At 43.5% G+C, this 22,724-nt stretch overlaps 1 protein-coding gene across 1 annotated transcript in view; it reads left to right on the forward strand.

Moving 5' to 3' along the window:
* The first annotated feature begins 340 nt into the window (after positions 1 to 340).
* The window catches only part of SLC35F1 (solute carrier family 35 member F1), a 290,664-nt gene continuing 268,280 nt past the window's right edge, over positions 341 to 22,724 (forward strand). Inside the window, exon 1 of the mRNA XM_079780240.1 lies at positions 341 to 1,006. Coding sequence (XP_079636366.1) covers positions 840 to 1,006 — 167 coding nt within the window. The 5' untranslated portion in view covers positions 341 to 839. The remainder of the gene's footprint in view (positions 1,007 to 22,724) is intronic.

Here is a 22,724-nt window from a genome sequence, read left to right on the forward strand (position 1 = left end):
AGACTAAGTGATGGGAAAGAAGTTGAATGAGACAAGGTGCCGTAGCGCACGGAGCTTACAGCCGGGAACACGGATGCTGTTGGGGTTCACAGGGAGGGCAGTGATTGCACTACGGGGCCATCCCATGGGGCCACAGGGTCCGGGAAGGCGTCTGCAGGAGTGACTCCTGAGGTAGTTTGTGAACAATAAGGCAGGTCAGCTGAATCCGGGGAGGAAAGGCCCTTCGGAGTGAGCGGCGCCGAGGCACCTCGGAGCGCCCTCTGGCGAGAACAGGACGCGCGCGCGTGTCCCCCGCCCTGGCCCCCCTCTCCCCGCTGCCGCTGCGGCGCCCCTCCCGGCTCCGGGGTGCACTCTCGGGCTCTCACTCCGTGAGCCTCCAGACCGCGGCTTTCCCGGCGAGGCGAGCGGGGACGGGCGCCGGAGACGCTCGCCCCGAGGAGACCCGGGCACTGGGCGAGGGGGCGAAGCCGGAGCCCCAGCGCCTCTCTCCCCGGGCGTCTTCCGAGACCAGGGACCGCTCTGCGTCCCTGCGCGACACCTGCCGCGGCCACTTCGCGGGGCGAGCCAGGACTTGGGGAGCGTCTCGGGAAGAGCCGGGGCGGGCGGCGGCGGCGGAGCGAGGGCGCGCCCCGGGACCGGGAAGGAGTGCGCGGCGGCGGGCTGGGCGGTGGCAGCGCCGCGGCCGTAGCCGGGGGTGCCTCCCCTCCGCGCTCCTTCCCCGGCAGGACCGCCTCCCCCGCCGCCACCCGCCGGGTCCTCCGCGCCTTCCCCGCCTGGAGCCGGCGCGCGATGTGCCCGGCCGCGTTCTGATCGCCGCCGCCGCCGCCGCCGCCTCCGCGATGATCCCCCCGGAGCCGGCGCCGCAGCCGCTGCAGCCGCCGCTGCCGGCCCTGCCGAACCATGTGGTGACCACCATCGAGAACCTGCCGGCGGAGGGCAGCGGCGGCAGCCTGTCCGCCTCCTCCCGGGCCGGCGTGCGCCAGAGGATCCGCAAAGTGCTGAACAGGTGAGCAGTGGCGGGCGCGGGGCAGGGCTGCGGGCGCGGACCCGGGGGGGCCCCCTCTGCCCGACCCGGGGTCCCCTCTACCCCCCCCCCCCGGGCGGACCGGAGGCCCTTGGGGACGGAGGCAGAGTCGTGGCTGGGGAGACAGATGAGAACAGAGGGGGGGCCCCCCCGCACTCGCCGAGAGGCCGCGCAGCTTTGTCCCAGACCCCAGAGCGAGCCGAGCCGGGGAGCCCCCGCTGCCCGCCTGTCCGGGGAGTTCGGGGAGGGGCGGGGTTCGCCTGCCGAGGGCTGTGTGTCCCCCCGCGCGCCCCCCGCGCGCCCCCGCACACGCGTGCTGCCTCTCTTCCCTTTCCCACTCACGCCCCAGCTTTACGCTCAAGGGCCGGAGGGGACCCCGGAGGTGGCCGGGGCGGAGGCGGGAAGGCGTGGGGCTCCCGAACGGCGTGGAAGTCGCGGCCTCCAGCTGTCGCCAGCCCCGCCCGGCTGTGTCTGACCCCCCTCTCCCCCCCGCTTTGCCAGGGATGGGGTGGCAGCGACGGTCCTGGCGGGGCCGGAGGAGGACCCACTTCTGCCCGACACTTCAGTTGCCGCTGCCGCTCTGGCTGGCTGGTAGTCGGGCAGGGAGGCCTGGGCCAGACCCACGCAAAGTGCAGAAATGTTGCGGGAAAGGGTGTGCGAAGGAGGCGCCGGGTTGTGGCCAAGCCGGCGGAAGCCAGAGGCGAACGCTGGCGCCCGCACTTGCAGTGCCGGAATCTGCGCAGAACCTGGACCGAGGAGGAGGCGTGTTAGCGGGAGGACCTGGTGGGTGGGAGGAAGGGGGCCCCCCTCTTGGCGCCCCTAACTCGACTGTGATGTTGAAAGGGACTTTTTCCACGGAAGGAACTTGAAATGGTGGGAGAACGGACACTTAAAAATCGCGTAGAGAATTGGTGGTGCGTGTGTGTGTGTGTTTATTGGGGGGCGTGTGTGCGTTTCCATGCATCTGGAGGGGGAACGCTTAAGGTGGTTCTGTTCTGACAGGTTTCTGCGCGGCACTGGTTCGGGTACTTGAGATTCTCCAAGAAACTGACATGGAGCTCTTTGAGGCTAAAAGCTCTAGAGGGAGCACAAAATATGTACAGAAATAGAAGCTTGAAAAAAACCCTTCATTTTAAGAGTATGGTTTAATTTAGTTATATCAAATCCAAACCATTCAAGAGTCCCTTGTGAAGACTTAACATGCATATTAGCTTCCTTGCGGGGGCTTCTGTATGTTTCTGTTTATTAGCAAACAAGAAGACATTCACTCTGAAGTGAGACATGGCTTGGTACTAGAAAGGCAAGTATCTTCACTTAACTTTGGTTTGTAGCTTAGAATGACGCCCTCCCAAATAGTACACTTAAAAAGCTAATGAGCAGAATAAGTCAAGAAGATGCTGGCTCCGTACATATTATGTGGGTTTCCTATTCTTTCTGATTACCTGTGCGTTTTTAAATTGTAAATGTCTTGGCATTGGTTGTTTAAAATTTTAAGCAGAACATGTTAATTATTCATTTCTCTCATCAAACTGGGAAAATGTGCAATAATTCATTTATCTTTGCTTGCTTATAATGTCTTATTGATTCTGTGCAGGTTATTTCTTATTTCTTTTTTTTATTTCTTATTTCTTTTAAAAATATATTTCTTTGTTGATTTCAGAGAGGAAGGGAGAAGGAGAGAGATATAGAGACATCAATGATGAGAGAGAATCATTGATGGGCTGCCTCCTGCATGCCCCCTACTGGGGATGGAGCCCGCATCCCAGGCATGTGCCCTTGGCCGGGATGGAACCTGGGACCCTTCAGTCCGCAGGCTGACGCTCTATCCACTGAGCCAAGCCAGCTAGGGCAATTTCTTGATATTTAATGAAGCTTAAAGTGCAGAATGACAAGATCACTGAAGTAGGAGTGAGGGGGCTTGGGTCGTCATCATTCCTCCACCACTCACTAGCCATGTGGCTTGGGGCAGAGCTGTTCATCAGCTTGGACCTCAGTTGCTTCATTTACAAAATGGGTTTTAGAATACTTTTCTTACCCCGCTTAACATAGTTTTGAGACTTAGATGAGATTATACCGAAGAAAGTGCTTGGGAATGTATAAGGCTTGACACCAATTCATTTATTCAACTGATTTCTGTTGTCTGTGTTGGGTCTGGGGAATATCATAAGCAAATTAAATCATGGTGCATCATGGATAGACCTTTGTGTTTTATTAAGCCTCCAGTGGTCTGTGATATGATTCTTACTGTTCCTAATTTATAGAGGAGGAACTTAGACTGAAAGGTTGGGTCAATGACTTTTAATCACAGGTACATCTGTGCATGGAACCTTAGGGTTATAGTCTTTAGACTTCCACTAAAATATTTAATTGTCTTTCAGAGTTCTTCAGAGTGTTCAATATAATATTTTGTATTGAGTGAACAATCTTTTCTTATCCTTAAAGGATAAGAAGACACTATTTCGTTTGAGGAGGAGCACCTTTAGGAAGGAGACTGAAAGAAAATCAGAATAAATGTAAAAGTCTTGATGGGATAGTTTTGTTAGCATGCTGATGTGCTTGGCCTTTGGGCCATGATTAGTTCAACAGGAGACAGAGTTAGTAGTGGCTGCTCAGTGAGTGGGCTCAGGAGTGTGGGGGAGAGTGAATTTCGGAGCTTCGGTGCCAGTGGTTAGGTGTGGTTCCTTTTTGGTTTGAACCATCCAGGTGTGTTGGGGAAATCAGTAATGATTGTAAGGCTGGCTCTTTGTGGCCAAACCATAAGCATCTTTGTTCATATTCTAAAAGCTTACGATCACTTTTTCTCCTTTTTCTCTTCCCTTTTTCCTTAAAAAGGAGTGTTAGACTGCGAGCAATGCAAGCCTGGTGAACACCTGCTACTCGTCAGAGTCTATAGCAATAGCTTCCTGCCAACTGAGAGGAAGACAGGGAAACACATATGCTAGCTATATCACGTCTACCTAGGAACAGATACAGAGAGAAGTACTGATTAATAATTAATTAAAAGTGCTTGTTCTCAAGAAGCTTAGAATGAAAGTGTAGTGTTACCTTAATGAAATCTGTCTCACGTTATCCTGCATCATTTATTTCCCCCCTCTTTAAAGGCTTGTAAATTTGGAATGCTGCATTTTGTACATGACAATTGGGCATCTTCCCCCCCCCCCATTCTATTCAAAATTGTTTTGGCAGTGAAATGCAAGAGATACAAGATGATTTAAACGCTGGGACAATTGTTACTTCTTTAGTTCCCATAGATTTAGAATAATGTATTGGTTTGAAGAAGGAACACATTATGGTAAACTCTTCTTTACTTACTTCTTTTTTTTTAAAAAAAATATATTTTATTGATTTTTTACAGAGAGGAAGAGAGAGGGATAGAGAGTTAGAAACATCGATGATAGAAAGACATCGATCAGCTGCCTCCTGCACAACCCCCACTGGGGATGTGCCCGCAACCAAGGTACATGCCCCTGACCGGAATCGAACCTGGGACCCTTCAGTCCGCAGGCCGAGGCTCTATCCACTGAGCCAAACCGGTTTCGGCTTTACTTACTTCTTAGTGTAGAACAGTATTTATTACCCTGCCATGGACGAGCAAGATATAACAAAAAAGAAAATACTTCAAGGGCAACAGGTGATGACCCTTTCATAGAAACTGCTGATACCTGTAGATTTTTAAGAAACATACAGAAGCAGATACTGATCTGTATAGTATCCAAATATTTTCTCCTCTAAAATGATTACTTAATGAATGTTTATGAAAACATGTGACAGCTCCTTTTGGGTTTTGTATGCGCATAGTTTTATTTATCTTTTCCCACTTGCATATTATTTTCAAACACTAACAAAAATAACTATGAGGTTCTAGTTTTGACCCACTTTCTTCCCACGAAGAGATACATTGGGATGTCTCTTGTTATAAAGGATTTCTGCCTTTTTGAGTCTTGTAGTGGGGATGTCTAATCATTAGAATGGAACCGGGTTATCTATTCATTTGATTTGGAACTAACTGATTTATTTCCAAGGTACATCTTGATTTATTTTGATCAATTTTCAAATTTCTGACATTTAAAAAAATTGAAGACCAAGGAGCACTAAGGAGACTACATAAGAGAGTTGGTAGCAAGCCTACATAAAATCAACGTCTATGCAGGAAGTTACCATATGTATATATCGCTTTTCTGAGTCATTAATTAAGGTGGACAGAACATGGTGAACCAGCAAAATTGCTTTCAGGGAACCGGGCTGTTCTGAACTAACTATTAGGTACCGTTGATAACGACATGTAATTTATATGATCCCTTTTTTATCAAATGGGAAAGCTTTTGTTAAAAAATGATGGTGAAGCTCTTCCTCAAGCTGCTCCTTTTAACAGATGTCAAAACGAAAGGGGAAGATCAAGTAGTAATGAGCATAATTGATACAAAATATGCCAAATGGAACTGGATGGTGTGATTAAAAACAGACATTTCTAAGATCAGTAGTAAACAAAGGATGTCTGAAGGGTGCATTTATTTTTAACTCAAGGACAAAATTATAAAAATAAAACATCATCAAGTGTTTTCATTTTTATGCACAAGGCTTGGAGAGATGAATGTTTATATTAAAGATGATGCATGCCCAAGTAATTAATATTAATTTGTAATAAAATAGACACATCTTAGTGTATTTCTTTTTTACCTTTACTTGAAGCACTGAAACACTCAAGATCCTTCAGTGCTTAAGGATCACCATAATAGAAGTCTATTTTTTACTCTGCCTTGCTATAGATGTAGATGATATAGGAATTTCAGTTGGGTGCCCAATGCAAGACCTGATTTACTATTTATTTGTCATTTCCCATGTAAGTAGAATATGAAAGTACCACTACCAGGTTTTAGTTTATCTTTCTCATTCAAGTTTAGGCCAATGAGCATTCACTGCATATTGTTCAAAGACATAAATTCTTTTTAAAAAAATATATTTTATTGATTTTTTTTTAACAGAAAGGAAGGGAGAGGGATAGAGAGCTAGAAACATCGATGAGAGAAACATCGATCAGCTGCCTCCTGCACACACTCCACTGGGGATGTGCCCGCAACCAAGGTACATGCCCTTGACTGGAATAGAACCTGGGACCTTTCAGTCCGCAGGCCGACACTCCATCCACTGAGCCAAACCAGTCAGGGCAAGACATTAATTCTTGATTATGTTTCTAAATCAGTATGCTTTGGAAGTCAAACTCCAATAGACACATGGAAATAAGTACCCCATAAAATTTACTATCTTAAACACTTGTAAGTGTAAAGTAGAACAGTGTTAACTATATGCATTGTTATGTAACAAATTTCTAGAAATTTTTCATCTTGCAAAACTGGAACTCTATAGTCATTGAACAACAACTTCTCTTTTCCCTTTCCCCACCGGACCTGGCAACCACCATTCTACTTTCTGTTTCTCAGAGGGTTTGGCTATTTTAGATCCCTCATATAAATGAAATTGTGCAGTGTTTGTCTTTTTGTGACTTGCTTATTTTACTTAGCATAACGTCCCCAAGGTTCACCCACATTTTCACAAATGCAGAATTTCTTTTTTAAGGCTAAATAATATTCTGTTTATGTATATACCACATTTTCTTTATCCATTTATCTGTTGATGGACATTTAGATTGCTTCCCTTTCTTGACTATTGTGAATAAAGCTGCAATGAAATGAATGTGCAGGTATTGCTTTGTTTTTCAGACATAGTCAATAGAACAGAATAGAGAGCCCAGAAATAGAGTACCCATGCCTTTATAGTCAATTAATAGTTGATAAAGGATGGGAAAAGATACAATGGGGTAAAGATAATCTATTCAATAAATGGTGTTGGGAATATTGGAAAGATACGTGCAAAAAATGAAACTAGATCACTTTCTTAAACCATATATAAGAATAAACTCAAAATGGATTAAAGACTTAAATGTTAGACTCATAACCATAAAAATCTTTGAAGAAAACATAGGCAGTAAAATCTCAGATATTTCTTATAGCAACATTTTTTTTTTTCTGGTATATCTCCTTGGGCAAGGGAAACAAAAGAAAAAGTAAACAAATTAGACTACATCAAACTAAAAAGTTTTTTCACAGCAAAGGAAACCATCAGCAAAATGAAAAAAACAACCCACCGAATGGGAAAATATATTCGCCAATGATACATCTGATAAGGGGTTAATATCCAAAATTTATAAAGGACTTAAAAACTCAACACCAAAAACAAACAAACAATGCAATTAAAAAATGGGCAAAGATCTGCATAGATACTTCTCCAAAGAGGACATACAGCTGACCAATAGACATATGAAAGATGCCTAATGTCACCAATCATCAGAGAAATGCAAATTAAAACCACAATAAATGAACAAACAAGTGTTGGCAAGAATGGAGAAAAGGGATCCCTTGTGCACATTTGCTAGGAATGTAGATTGGTGTAGCCACTGTGGAAAGCAGTATAGAGTTATCTCAAGCAATTAAAAATGAAACTTCCTTGTGACCCAGGGATTCCACTTCTGGGGATATATCCAAAGAAACCTGAAACACTAATTTGGATGAATATATGCACCCCTCTGTTCATTGCAATGCTATTTACAATAGCCAAAATTTGGAAGCAGCCCAAGTATTCATCAGTAGATGAGTGAATAAAAAAAGCTGTGCTATGTTTACATGATGGAATACCACTCAGCCATAAAAAAGAAGGAAATCTTATCCTTTGTGACAGCATGGATGGACCTCGAGAGCATATGCTCAGTGAAATAAGCAAGTACCACTCATTACCTCTCTATCTCATCACCCCACTTTAATTCTCTGAGTAGTATTTAGCACAATTGAATATCTTCCTTATATATTTGTTTATTGCCTGCCACCAACTAGAATGTAGCCTCCATAAGAGTGGCAGCCTTCATGTCTTGTTCCCTGCAGTAACCACAATAGCAAGATGGTGCATCTTACCTGCTCAATAATTGTTTGTTGAATTGCTGAATAGATCCCACTCTGTGCCCCCCCCAGAGCTAGAAGTGAAGCCACACCAGTTGTCTAGTCACTCACACTGACCCTTCTTGGTAAACCTTGAGGGGTGGTAGCACTTTCTACTATAACCCAAAGCTAGGCCTGTAGGCCAAGAGAGGAGCTTTGGTTTTATTCTAAGTGGAATAGGGAGTAATGAAGGTTTTAGCAGAGGAATAATCTGGTTAGTATTTTAACCCTTTGCACTCGCTTGCTTTTTTCTCGATTCCTTTATTCTACTCGGGATTTAATTTTTTAAATACCCCAGATTTTACAAAGCACGGCAGTAGAATAAAAAACTGGAGTTTCTTTTCATACAAACTTATTTATTTGGATTTTTTTATATTTCAAATTATTGATACATTCAAAGAGTAATTTTAATCTCAACATCCGAGTGCAAAAGGTTAAAAAGAACACCCTGGTTGCTGTTGGAGAATGGATTGTAGGACAGGTAAGTGGCTTCTGGAGGAAAGATGTTGGAAGCTTGGACTGGAGGGAGTAATGGAGGTGGAAAGAAACGATTGGTTCGCAGTGATTTGCATTGAGAGATGAAACCCAAGGGGCTGGATGAGTGATTTGATGAGGCTGTTGAAGGAAAGAATAAAGAAAAATTCCAGTTTTTTTTGGGTGTGAGAAATTGGGTGAGTAATGGTACCATTATGTACCATGTGTACCGATTAATAATGTGGATTTTGTAATCAAAGAAAACCCGATAATTTCAAGAGAAACTTCACAAGTGCTTTATTTAAGTAATGTCCTAGCTACACATTTCCCCCATCTTTCAGGTAATTTGTGAATACCGTCCCAATAGAACTTTTCTTGTTTTGAGGCAAACCATTCAGAGACCCAATTTTCCACGTCTTCGTACATTTTGAAGTGCTGCTCAGAAAGTGCGTGTGCCATCGATCAGAACAAGTGGTGATCTGAAGGAGCAAGGTCTGGTGAATACAGCGGGTGGGTTAATACTTCCCAGGCAAGATCTTTTAACGTGTCTTTAACTGGTTTTGAAGTGTGTGATGGTGCTGCGTTATCATGAAGCAAAATTACTTTGCTGTGTCTTCTGCTCCATTCTGGTCATTTTATGATCAAAGCGTGGTTCAAATTGATTATTTGTTGTTGGTAGTGATCAGTATTAATGGTTTCACATGGTTTTAGAAGCTCATAATACACCCCACCTTCCTGATCCCACCAAACGCAGAGCATTGTCTTCTTTCCAAATCGATTTGGCCTTGCAGTCAATGTTGATGGTTGATCTGGATCAACCCATAATTTTGTGCATTTGGGATTCTCAAAATAAATCCACTTTTCATCGCCAGTCACAATTCGATGCAAAAAATACTTTTTTCGTGCCGTTGAAGCAACATTCTACTGATGACTTTTCGGTTTTCTATTTGTCTTTCATTCAGTTGATGTGGCACCCATTTTCCTTCCTTTAAAACCTTTCCCATTGCTTGTAAACAATCGGAAATTGTTTGCTGAGCAATGTTTAATCTTTCTGCAAGTTGTTTTTGAGTTTGACATGCATCTTCATCCAATAATGCTTGTAATTGTTGGTCTTCAAACTTTTTCGGTTGACCTGGACGTTCTTTGTCTTTCACATCAAAATCATCACTTTTAAAGCGTTTAAACCAGCATTCACAAGTATCTTGAGATGGAGCATGTTCACCATAAGCTTTCCGAAGTATACAATAACTTTCAGTAGCATTTTTTTCTTCAAAATAAAGTAATGAATTATAACTTCCCGCAAATACTCTTTTTTTTGGCATGAAATTTGACATTTTTAAGCGTAAAAATATCTATGATGTTAACACCTTAAGAAAATGTAACATATGAAGTTTTGAAGCTTGCTATCAATACAACAAAATAGCATACATATCAAATCGCATATATATCAACGTATGTGTGACTCCATTTATTGAAAAAAAAAAATCCACATTATTAACCAGTACACCTGGTAAGATGGGGAAGACTGGGAGAGGAACACGTTTGAGAATAGAAAGTAAAGAGTTTACCCTGGCAAGTTATATTAGAAATTTCTGGGGGAAATATCAGATGACAGGTGGAGTATGGGATTCTGAGGAGAAATCAGGGGCTAGGGATTTGGATTTGGGAGTCACTAGGGGTGGTCTGGTGTGGACAGCGGAGAAGAGGGTCCCAATCTGGGGAGCACAGCAACTTCCGAGTCAAATAGAGAAGGAGGACCCAGCAAAGGAACTGGAGAAGGAAGGGTCTGTAGTAGGACAGGGCGGTGTTCAGAAGCCAAAGGAAGGAAGTGTTTAAGAGGGAGGAAATAAGCAGTTGACCGTGCTGAGTAATTAAGGGCAGAGAACTGATCAGAGAACCTTGGGGCCATGACAAGCCCAGGTTCAGAGTGGTGGTGCCAATGGAACCTGGATGGAATGGTTCGGGGAGGGAACTTGAGGTGAGTGTTCAAAGCGTAACTTTTGTGATGTTTTGCCTTAACCAGGAGCAAAGTAAAGGGAGAGTCTTTTTTTTTTTTTTTTTTTTTTTTTAAGGGAAAGTCTTTTAACAGAGGGGATAATGCAGAGGGCCGATTGGCCATTGGGAGGAGCCAGGACACGCTTCCTCGTACAGGAGGGGAGGCACAGAAGTGTGGGTGTAAGTGAAGGTAATTGTAGGTTTGGTGGTGGGAGGAAAAGGCTGTTCCTGGCAAATGGCTTCTCTTTTTCTGTGAATTCTGAGCAAGGGTCTCAATTGAGGATGAAGGTGTAGGTAGTGGGGGAGGGGTAAGATATTTATATGGGGAGAAGTGGGAACTTGTCCTTTTGAAGAGTCTGAAAGGATACTACACACCAAAGAAGCAGGGTAGGATTTCAGGGCAGTGTTATGTGCTCATTTGACATTTGTGGTGGGGACGAGGTTGGGATGGGATGGGCAGAAAGACGCTACTGCTGTCTAGAATATGTCTTGGAAAGGGCTAACTCAGAAACGGGTCTGGCCCAAGCAACATGCCAGCAAGGACCACCAGTGAATTCAGCTATGAAAAAGTAAGTGTGTGTGTGTGTGTGTGTGTGTGTGTGTGTGTGTATACACACACACACACACACACACACACACATATATATATATATGTGTGTATATATATATATATATATATATTTAAAACCTCACTTGAAGATATTTTTTTTCCACTGATTTTCAGTTACAGTGAAAGGAGGAGGTGGTGGGGGAGAGAAATATTGATGTGAGAGAGAGACATCGATTGCCTCCAGTACATGCTCCAGCTGGGGCTGGGGAATCAAGCCTGCAACCGAGATACGTGCCATTGACCTGGAATCGAACCCGAGACCCTTTGGTTTGGGGTGGGGGGGCGACGCTCTAACCACTGAGAAAACCAGTTAGGATGAAAAAAGTGAGGACATTGCTGTAGGACGTATATAAGGGAGCCCAGGAAGATTTTGGTTCTGATTATATTTGGGAGTGGGGTGTGGGAGAAAGACAGGGGAATTCAAAGTCACTTAGAGATTTTGCTTCTGAGCCATTGGAGTGATAGTGTCTGTCCCCTTCAGAATGTGATACGTTTTGTCTCAGGCAACTGATTTTTGGGGGGAGGGGTGTCTCAGTTTTCTTATTTGTAAGCCCGTTAAAATAACCCCAGCCCTTCATTTGCCATCACATTTTGGGGGATTTTTAAATGAAAGAACATCTGGAAGAGGGCTTGGAAAACTGCCAAGCAGTCAGTGTGCCATTGTGATCCTGGTCACACAATTAGAATGAGAGCCCGGTTCTCCTGGCTTTGGGCTGTCACCAGGCCTGTGATAAATGCTGCCCAGGGCCTCCCGCACACAGAGGACTTAGATGCAGGCACCATTCTGGTCCCGTCCTTTTTCTCATGAGCTTGTCAGATTCTGAAGTGAAACCCTATGTATATGTACATTGGTTTTGTCTTCAGCCAGCCTCGTCTTGGGAAGCCTGCTTTGGCCGAAGGCGTGGGGCCCGGCTGTCTGATCGTGGCCCTGAGTGATGGTGCTTCGAAGGTACCTGCGGTTTGTAAAGGAAACTTGGACAGGCTTTGGGGAAGGCCTAGTGCCTCTTGAACTGGAGAGGTTTCAAAATGAGCCCGGGCCTAAAAGGCCCCACAGAGGCCGGCAGTGGGCAGACAGAGCAGCTCAGAAGGCAGGGACAGAGCAGCTTTAATGTGCTAATGAGGGGGAGCCCAGATGCTCGCGGGATCAGAGGAGCTCTTTGTGACGCTGGGTTCCCAGGGATGGCTGGAGTCTCTGTGCCTCCCTGGATGCTGCTGCAGCCTGGGGGACACTGTGCTTTCAGAGAGGGGCCTGTCCTCCACAGATAGCCTTACAGACCTCTGCACACTGGTGGGCAGTGAGCGGCTGCGGAAAATCCCAGGATGGGGTGACCGCTTGACAACAGGAGGGCTTATGTGTTGGCGGGGAAGTGCGTGGGGGGAGGACAGAGGGTGGAAAGCGGGAGATCTGTGCTGGAGGGTGTGTGTGTGGTCAGATAGCCCCAGAAAGGATATTTGCAGTTTCACAGAGTTAGCTGTTTTCCCACCAGTACTGCCAAGCTTGGTGAGTGGCCTTCAAGTCGCTCAAAGGAGGTGATCTGTCCTTGGGAATAGTGTGAGTCAAATTTTAGCTAGTTATGAGTAAGTCCGAAACATCACAAAACCAACCAAAGGAACGCTAAACATTGCCATCACCCAGAGCGCGGGAATGAAATTCATGTCCGGTTATTTCAGTCACTGATTGCTCCAGAATTGCCAGAGGAGAGGGGGGAGCAGGGTCAGCGTGCTAGACTTGAAGCTGAGTTTGCAGAGCAAGAACACAGTATTTACAAAGATTTGCGTGTTTACTTGTGCTGAACCCATCTGCTGATGGAGAGGTTGGGTTAACAAACCACCCTCAGCCACCCTTCACCATGCCTCTAAATTTCATCATAATGTCTGGGGTCATTACGTCTCAGAAATACATGAGTTCTCAGACAAGAGACAAATGAAGATGATTGATCCATGGCATCTTGACCTACTTGTCTCCTACTTTTGCTTTCTGAATCTTTCTGAGGATATATACTAGTATGTGTGTGTCTGATCTGCGTCTATCTATCTATCTATCTATCTATCTATCTATCTATCTATCTATCTATCATCTATCTTAGTAGTCCTGTGCATGAATCCATGTGCCAGTAGCTCAACAGTAGCTCACTGCTGCCCTCCTGTAGCTCCCCCGCCCCCCTCATAGCTTGCTGCCCTGCCCCCTCCTGTAGCTCTCCGCCACCCACTTGTAGCTTGCTGCCCCACCCTCTTGCTGACCAGTGATCCAGTCATTATGCGGTCTGTCGTTGCACGGTGTAACAACCATTTGCATATTACATCTTTATTATATAGGATATATACTAGTAGTTATATATAATATAACTATATTATTATATTATTTCCCCAATAGTATATTATATATTATTGGTAATGATCTATTTGACTGTCTCTTTTTGTCTTATTTGGCACTCTCCCCCCCTCCCCCCTCCCCCCACCCCCCACATACACATACAGATAGGTAGAGGGTAGTTTTCCATTTGGAATAATTTGTCTTCCTTATTTGAAGATAGTCCTCAAATTTCCTTACCATGCTTTTATTTATTTATTTTTTGCTCAGAGTTGTTTCAAGAGGAATGCTTTGTTTTTTAATGTTTTATTTTGAAACCACATTGAATTGGTATCACTTATGGAATGAAAATAAAAATATTCTGAGCTAGCTGAATCTGCAAGTGTGAAAGCACCTATGGAACAGCCACCCTGTAAGGATTTGTCCCCCTATTGTCCTCAGCCATATATATTTTGTTACGTTTCAGCTCCAGGTGATAATGAGCCCGGTAACCTGACTTTAAAATTTTATCCTCTTTTACCTTCTCTGATTCTAACAGTTTGTGTGATTTTAGTGCTTTTCAGGCAAAATTCTTCTTTATTAAAATTTTTTTCTCTCTCTTCCTTGATGCTTCCCATTTATTTCCTGTCCCTAATGGGATACATGCATTTTGGATTGATCTTTCTTAATGAAAGTTGGGTGCTCTCAAGCCTAAAGAAGTATAGGCAATGAGGTCCTTGCTTGCACTAGTTTTAGAAAATTGATCATTTGCGACTCTAATGCTGATAAATGGACTCATTTGCTTCCAATGCAAAGAGACTGTAATTACTACCTCCCTCGCCTCAAAGTTAATTGTAACCTGAGAATGTGCCTTCATTGATGACAGACGAAAAGCACCATTTAAAGCATTTACAACAATGGGTATCAATTGCTCATTTTGGATCATCAATTTGTCAAAGAAAATGGTGATTCTGAAAGGATGCAAATGAGAATGTACGCAGAATGGACCAGTGTACCAGGAACTGCAATTCGTTAGGCTATGGATTGATGAATTGAGATATAACAACAAAAATTCTTAACACAATTGTCATTTTCCTTTTTCACAGCTACAAAGCAGTTCATTGGATTTAGAAACCTGAAGATCCTCTTCTTTTTTAGTTCCTATTGGAGAAGCCAGTGAACGAGCCAAAGTCTATGATACATTCTTTCTCTAAAAAGAAATGTTCACAACTTGATATGCTCTACCACAAACTCTTTGGGAGAGATAAGACATACACAAGCTATACACAAGAAATAAAGACATTTTAAAATGAAATAAATAAGGAAATGAAATGCTGGGGAGTCTAGGGGGTGAGGGGGGGAGGTGATAGGGAGGGAAGCCTCACAGAGAACTACCCTTGTATTTCTAGGACTGCTCTGCTTTTTTAAACAATCAAGTTATTGGCATCATGAGGCATAGGATGTTGGTTCCTGACACTTCTAAGGGAAATGCTGGCAAGGTAAGAAAGAAAAAAGTCACAGAAGGCATGTGACATGTGAATGAATCAAAGGCACCCTTATTCTGAGTCAAAATTCCCATTTTGGTGAATTCTTAATTTTCTCTGTGGAAGTATTTTGGATTTAAGAAATGAATAAAGTAAGCAGTGAATGTTGTCATAAAGCCTTGATCCTCAGTTTTAAGATGCTGCTAGGCTAACCTCTGAGTATTCTCTAAAGATAAATTATGATATAGAAGCTCAGTCTACAAGATTTTATAACTTTTCAACCGAAATACAAAGACACCTATGTTTTTGACAACCTTCTGACCCAACCCCCAAGTCTGGGTTAGATGCCCCTTCCATATTCAGGCCATTTTCTATCATTCCCAGTCAACATTAGTTACTTGTCTGAACCCTCCCAATGAGTTGTTACTTCACAGGGTATCCTCTGTCCAACATCTCACCCAGAACATGGCATCAAGTAGGTGCTCAATAAATATTTGTTGATGAAGGGGCAAATGATCTTCTAGTGGCCCTTTCAAAAAGAGAAATTATTTTCAGCAAGTTAATATTCTCTGATTTTTATTATCAAATAATGTATGTGATAGTGCCTGGCTCAGAGTTTTAAAACTCAGTGAATTTAATTTTAATTAAAAAATCGATCCATGAAAGGTAAAAGATATAGAAAAGTATAGAAAGGTAATTTGAATGGTGCCAGAGTTAGGAAAAAAATTGCTGTGTGCTGTATAAGTCCTATTCATATGTTTAAAACTCAACAGACATTGCTATCAACCTCTTTTCCTAATAGAAAGTTTTCAATTCTATCTTTTAAGAAATTTCCCATGGGACAATCCATTGTAGAAATGAAAATAAATGTCACTTAATGCTCATTATAGGCAGCAGAGGTTAAGAATAGGGCTAGTTTAGCATCTAGACTGCCTCGTTTAACAACTTACTTTTCTGGTCTTGGGGGCTTCCCTTTCTTATCTGTTCACAGGTTGTAAGGACTGTGTAGCACGTAGAACAAAATCTGACATATAGAAAGCCCTACTCAATGTTGTATCATCATCATCATCATCATCATCATCATCATCATCATCATCATCATCTATGGCAGCTAAAATGCCCAGGAAAAAATAGTGAAGAAGGAAACCGATTGCCGAGAAAGCTCATGAAAATAGTGCCCAAGTCTAGCTTGTTTAGTGTTTTCTGTCCAGTGCCCAACATGGCCGTTGAACATAAAATAGATGTTGGTAATACTTGTTTAATGAGTTAATGATGTACTTATGGTGGTCTGGGAAGAAAAAGTAAGAAGGTCATGGTAGGTAGTAAGTAGCTCAAAATAAGCAAGGAGAAGGAAGAATATTTTTTATTCCTGTTCATAAATATTTTCCTAGATAATTTCTTCCAGTTAAAAATTAATTGGAGTTCAATTTCATCTTTAAATACATCAACCTGGGAAAATGAAACAGGATTAGATTTATATCCTTTGCATGCCTGCTGCAAGGATAGCATAGTCCTCAGTGTGGTTAGGGGATACAAACACATAATAAGGTTGGGTGTATGCTCTGAAGTATATTTCAGTCTAGCTAATCAGTTATTACTTCAGTCAATCAACTAGATTGCTTTCCTTTTAAGAGCTGGAATCAATCACAGCGAAGGGTGGGGCATTGCTTTCAGGTATCCTTGGAACATGGGCTCTTGGCCATCATGGCAGGTCTGCTGGATATTTACATTGGGAAAAATGGTACCACGTGAAAGCTTCAAGCCTTTTGGGCTAGAGGAGAACACACAAGCATGGGAGACCACCAGAGATCAACTTTGCTTTCTTTGAAGTATGTCTAGGACTTTCTATCAGCGGGACCAGTTATTACTTCACTAGAAGATTTTCAGAGGTATATGGATTGGTCAATAAATCACTGAGAATGTATCTATGTGACAGCTCTGAGCATTTTGACAAGTCATTTGAAATACATGGTCATTAATCCCCTGTCCAGCTCTTATGGTATATGATTATACATGACAATAAAGATCTCCAAAGATCTTCTGACAAATCAAATGAAATTTATTTCGAAAGCATATATACTGTCTTCATTCTTCATGAGCTGGGACCTCAGCATAAAATGATAGCTTAATCATTTCAGCAGTGGTTCCGATGTGCTTGTGTCCTGGGGGCAAACAGCCCATGTGGAGAGTTTAGAAGTTAAAGATCCTGTATATTAGATTAGAGTTACAACCAGGGAATTATTAGATACCTCAGTATATTTAGATAAACCCTGCAAAGATGGACTCAGGATAACTTGGCAAGGTTATCTGCAATAGAGTAGAATGGACGTTAGCATACATATTTTTTTCTAAAAACTAGCTGGCTTTAAAAACAATCTTTTGACATAATTCTTTTTTAAAATATATTTTTTATTGATTTCAAAGAGGAAGAGAGATAAAAATATCAATGATGAGAGAAAATCATTGATCTGCTGCCTCCTGCACGCCTCCCCCCCCCCCCCCCCCCCGCCCCGCCGGGGATCGAGCCCGCAACTCAAGCATGTGTCCTGGACTGAAATCGAACCTGGGACCCTTCAGTCCACAGGCTGTGCTCTGTCCACTGAGCCAAACCAGCTAGGGCTAAAAGCTAGTTGGCTTTTAAACTCCTGTTTCAGAACACACAAGTGTGACACCTTGAGGAGCAGGGCAGTACCCAAGTGTTGTTAACTGTGACAGCCTTTTCCCCCTCTCCAGCCTTTGTTGCATCATCAAGGTGGGATGTTTTATTTAATGAGAAGTGATGGAAACTTCTGCTTTATGATATTATCAAAGATCTGCCCACATACAAAAGAGTAATGAAGTCCTTGGGCTTACATTTTTGATATCTTTTGTATTGCCTCTGTGAAAGGTTGAATGAAGCAGTTTCTACAGCCGCTGTGAGCAACAAGCCACAAAATGTTCAATGCTGACTCAACATAAGCATGTCTGCAGAAGATGATTAACTTGAAGAGAAGCTAGCATCAGCAAGAAGAAATACCACCACACATTCAAAAAGAATATGGAGTATGCCCAGCCGGAGTGGCTCAGCAGTTGAGCATCCACCTATGAACCAGGAGGTCATGGGTTCAATTCCTGGTCGGAGCACATGCCCGGGTTGCAGGCTCAGTCCCCAGTGTGGGGCATGCAGGAGGCAGCTGATCGATGATTCTCTCATCAATGATGTTTCTATCTCTCTCTCTCCCTCTCCCTTCCTCTCTGAAATTAAAAAAAAAAATATATATATATATAGTATATACACTGAGTGGCCAGATTATTACGATCTCTGAATGCATAATAATCTGGCCACTCAGTGTATATCCTATATAATAAAAGGCTAATATGCAAATTGTCCCCTCGACCAGGAGTTTGACCAGCAGGCAGGCCGGCCAACCGCCCATGTCCCCTCCCTCTGGGCAGGCTGGCCAGACCCCACCCATGCATAAATTCATGCACCAGGCCTCTAATATATATATGTGTATACACACACACACACACACACACACACACACACACTGAGTGACCAGATTATTATGTGTTCAGAGATCATAATAATCTGGCCACTCAGTGTATATACACACAAATACACACACTAGAGGCCCAGTGCATGAATTTCGTGCACTGGTAGGGTCCCTAGTGGCTGCCGGCTGGGTACTCCCTCCCTTCCCCCCGCCAGCACTGCCTCCTGGTCGAACTCCTGGATGAATTCTCAGTTGAGGGGATTTGCATACTATGCTTTTATTATATAGGATATTTTAAAAAAAGAATATGGAGTATTTATATGTGATATCTTCAGGAGCTTTTGCAAATAGAGAAAAGTATAATTTTGTTAGGTGGAAATAAGTATACTCTTTCTTTTCTATCCTTAGCACTAGAGATTTATTTCCTACTCTCTTGTCGATCCCCCTACAAGTACATCCATTTCACCCCAGATGATTCATATAAGCCAATTAGTTCTTAGGCATTTTTTCTGGACTCCATGGCCTGCAGATTATTTTTGGTCTTGGAGTGGGTACAGGTCCCAGGTTGGCCCAATCAAATTGTAGGGAAGGACTTACATTTGATGGTGGGGTAAGATATTCCTCTTTTCCTTCTGAATTTGATCAAGGAAACAGCCTCTTAGCTACTGACTGTTACTGTCAGCTACCCCATGATGATGAAGGAAGCCAGCTGTATAATGTCACTGATGCTGAGGACAGAAGACTGGAGAGAGACAGAGCACTTGGATCCTTGCAGATAATATTGAGCAACTGACTGCCGAGCTACATGTTTGAAGCTTGCTCTGTAACTGAACTTTTATTATACTGGATATTTATTAATATCCTAACTGCATAGGCCAGGTTGAGGTAGAATTTGTTTTACTTGTAGCCAGGAACTTCCTAAACTGATATACACATCTCTCTCACTTTACCCTAAAACTGATGACCTTCTGCAGCTACCAGCCAGGGCCTTTTCACCTCTTTTAATCTAGACACATCTGCCAAGGAAGAACAGAGGCAGGTTTGCTAAATCAGTCTGTGGTAATGCTGGACGTTGGGTGACATTTAATGCCGGTGGTCTTGATCCGGCATCTAGAAGGGTTCTGGAATCTGGAGAAAGGGCCATGCATAGATTAAATAGGAGTCCAGAGATGAAAGATAATTTTGAAAGGCATTGGGGGTCAGAGGAGCCTAGCTAAAGAAACTAAGTTCTCCTTGTCTCAGGACCCTTTGCTTTTTATTAACACAATTTGTTCTAAGGCAAGGTGGAGATATACACTTCAAAGGGTAGGGTTTCGTACAGAAGCATTGTTAGATTGGGGAATAGCCTTTGGCTGTTCAGATGTTTGGCCAGAAGCATTGTTAGATTGGGGAATAGCCTTTGGCTGTTCAGATGTTTGGCCAGTAGGAGGCAATAACATGTAGATTAAGATGCCCTGAGCTGTCTGGCAGCAAACAATCAATTTAATGCATCATTTTCAGGTTTGGGGAAATGCCTTCAGCCATCTCCAACAGGCGATAACATATGTGACTCAGCCCTTGTTGAGTCCCCAAGTTCCATCAACCTTTTGATGAAACTCTTGCAATTATGACATGCTGGAATTGGCTTCCGGCACTGTGGTATGGAAGATTGTTTTTCCCAGGATACAGTTGCACAGAGAGGAGAAGGAATGGGCTCTTGTGACTGAGAGATGCCATGGATATCCATACATTTGGCACCTTTGATAATCCTGAGCTGGTCTGGATTATACAAATGTATTGCAGAGATTGGAATGCTGGATGATAGGCTTCCCCATCCATTTTTTTCATTGGTTCGATAAGCATTTATTTCGAGCCTGTTTTGTGCCAGGCTGGTGTTAGTCCCTGGATATGTGAAAGATCTCCCAAAGTATAGTGGAAAACTATGGATCACCTGATATAAGGGAGAGGCGGAGGCATCTGAGCATGAGACAGCTAAGCTGACAAGTGGAGAATGAGGAGGACTTAGGAGAGAGAGAGAGAGAGAGAGAGAGAGAGAGAGAGAGAGAGAGAGAGAAAATGTCCTAGGCAGAGGTAGCAACACGTCAGGAGACTGTGAGTAGGTGTAAGCATGGTGCATGTGGGGAAATGAGATCTGTTCAGACGGCTGCAGCTCTGTGAGAAGGAGAAAGATGTTAGTTAGAGGCTGGAGGAGTAGGTAGGGACCAGATCATTCAGGGCTTTGGAAGTTTGCTAAGTTGTGTGTACTTTTTATCTTGGGAGCACTGGGCAGTATTGGAGACTCTAGGCAAAAGAATAACATGACCAATTTACATTTTGATAAGCTCTGGCTGCTTGCAGTAGGTACTGTGCATTTGAGTACAGCAAGATTGGTTGCAAGGAGCCCAGCTAGGAGCTGGTTGGCAAAGAGAAATAGAGAATTGTTATGCCCACTTAACCTCTCCTTCTCATAACCAGGGGTTTTGATTGTAAGCACTACTTAAGTGAAAGGTGGATGGGTATGATGGTGGTCAGTGTTTGACTTTATTTGATGTGACAGTTGCATGACCTCAAACAAGTGACCTAAACTCTCTGAGCTTTAGTTTCATTGTCCGTGAAATCACAATAAGAACCCCTACCCAATAGGGTCACTGAAGAAGATTAAATAAGATATATTTACAGCTCTTGACACCTGCCTGAAGCATGCTAGTCATTATAATAATTAATGCTTAGCCTATTAAGTATGCATGGAAGAGCCATAAGAATGAAGGCAGAGAAAGAGCTTTCTACCTGAGTTCCTTTGCCGTCTTGGGAGTTGAGTTCCATGAAAACGATGAAGCAGTTATAACCATGGTGTTATCATATTTTCTTTGGGAGCAGGACTTGTATTTATGGTACAGGCAACACATTCTGAATTCTGGGGTCAGAATTTCTGCCTGAAGCATGGCCCCATGCTGGATTGGGTTCCCTCCATTTTCCACCTATAAAGAAGCCTTGTATTTGTATTGCACTCATTAAAGGAGCTAATTAGAGAAGCTAATCAATGGCTGATGAACTGATTCATGGAGATAGATTTCTCCAGCCAGAGTTTGAAAGGAAAGAACAGATTTTTTCCCGTGGACTGCGTAAGCAGCTATTTTTAGTCAGCAGGTGTTGCAGCTTTTATGAGGCGTTTGGCAGGGTTTCTCTTCTTCTATTTCATCAGAAATATGTAACTTTCATCCCTTTCATTCCAGAAACATGCTGCTTTGTGTTTTCTGAGTAGAAAAGGGGATTGTGGGAAAGCAAAATCCAGGAAAAATATATGAAGTGCTTAGCACAGACCTGGCCCCGTAGTAAATGGATGCTAAATCAGAGAGAAGCTAGACAGAGCGTGGGGGGAGGAAGGCAAGGGCAGGGGGCACTGCCTCCTGCTGCACAGCGGGGACCTGTCTCTGCATTCCTGGAGAGAACGCACGGCTTTCAGCTCCCTCGGTCTGGATCGATTCCTGGACTTGGAGCCTGGGCTTATCATTTTAGATGTCAATACTGATTAGTTAGGGAAGAGGCAATCAATGTTCTTTGTGCATTGCTTAACAACAAACAACCCCCCTCCACATCATTTGGTGGAAATACAATGACTTAAAAATGGGGGCTTTGGAGAACACCACCGCGCACAGTTCTGAGAAGAGAACTGGGCCTCCAGAGCAGTTATTTCCTCTGATCAATTTCTAATCATGCATCAGATTTTTGCCAGAGATGGATACAGTGTAAGCCACAGATATTTGTTCGTCCATGAGATGCCGTGCTCAGGTCTTTGATAAAGACAAGCCTGGTATTTTCTTGCTTCCTGGAGAACAGCAGGGGAAGTCAATCAAATACATGAATGGCTTGCTTCAGGAAGCTGTGCATCATCTGGGCCTATGGATCATCACCCCAGCACTGCAAAGGGACTGGGAGCAGTTAGACAGCTCCCCTCTCTCTAGCTCCTCTCCCCCCGCCCCCCTTTTAGGTTTTAAAGAAATTGGCTCACACAGTTGTGGGCAGGCATGTCCAGAATCTGTAGGGCAGGACAACAGGCTGGGAGCTCAGGCAGGATTTCTGTTACAGACAAATTTCCTTCTCCAGGAAACCTCAGTTTTTGCTCTTCAGGCCTTCAAACGATTAGATGAGACCCATCTTCATTATCATGGGTAAATCAGCTTTACTTAAAATCAACTGATTGTAAACGTTAAGCACATCTTCATAGCAACATCTAGACTCGTGTTTGACCAAATAACTGGGCACCATAACCTAAAGAAGCTGACACATAAAATTGACTGTCACAGTGATAGTGATGGTGATGGTGATAGCTCTCAGATGTACTGACATGACCATGTGTCAGTCACTGTGCCAAGTGCTTTATGATACTGTACTGTTAAATGCTCTGA

Source organism: Cnephaeus nilssonii, assembly GCF_951640355.1.
Source record: "Cnephaeus nilssonii genome assembly, chromosome: 9".
Classification (NCBI taxonomy): domain Eukaryota; kingdom Metazoa; phylum Chordata; class Mammalia; order Chiroptera; family Vespertilionidae; genus Cnephaeus; species Cnephaeus nilssonii.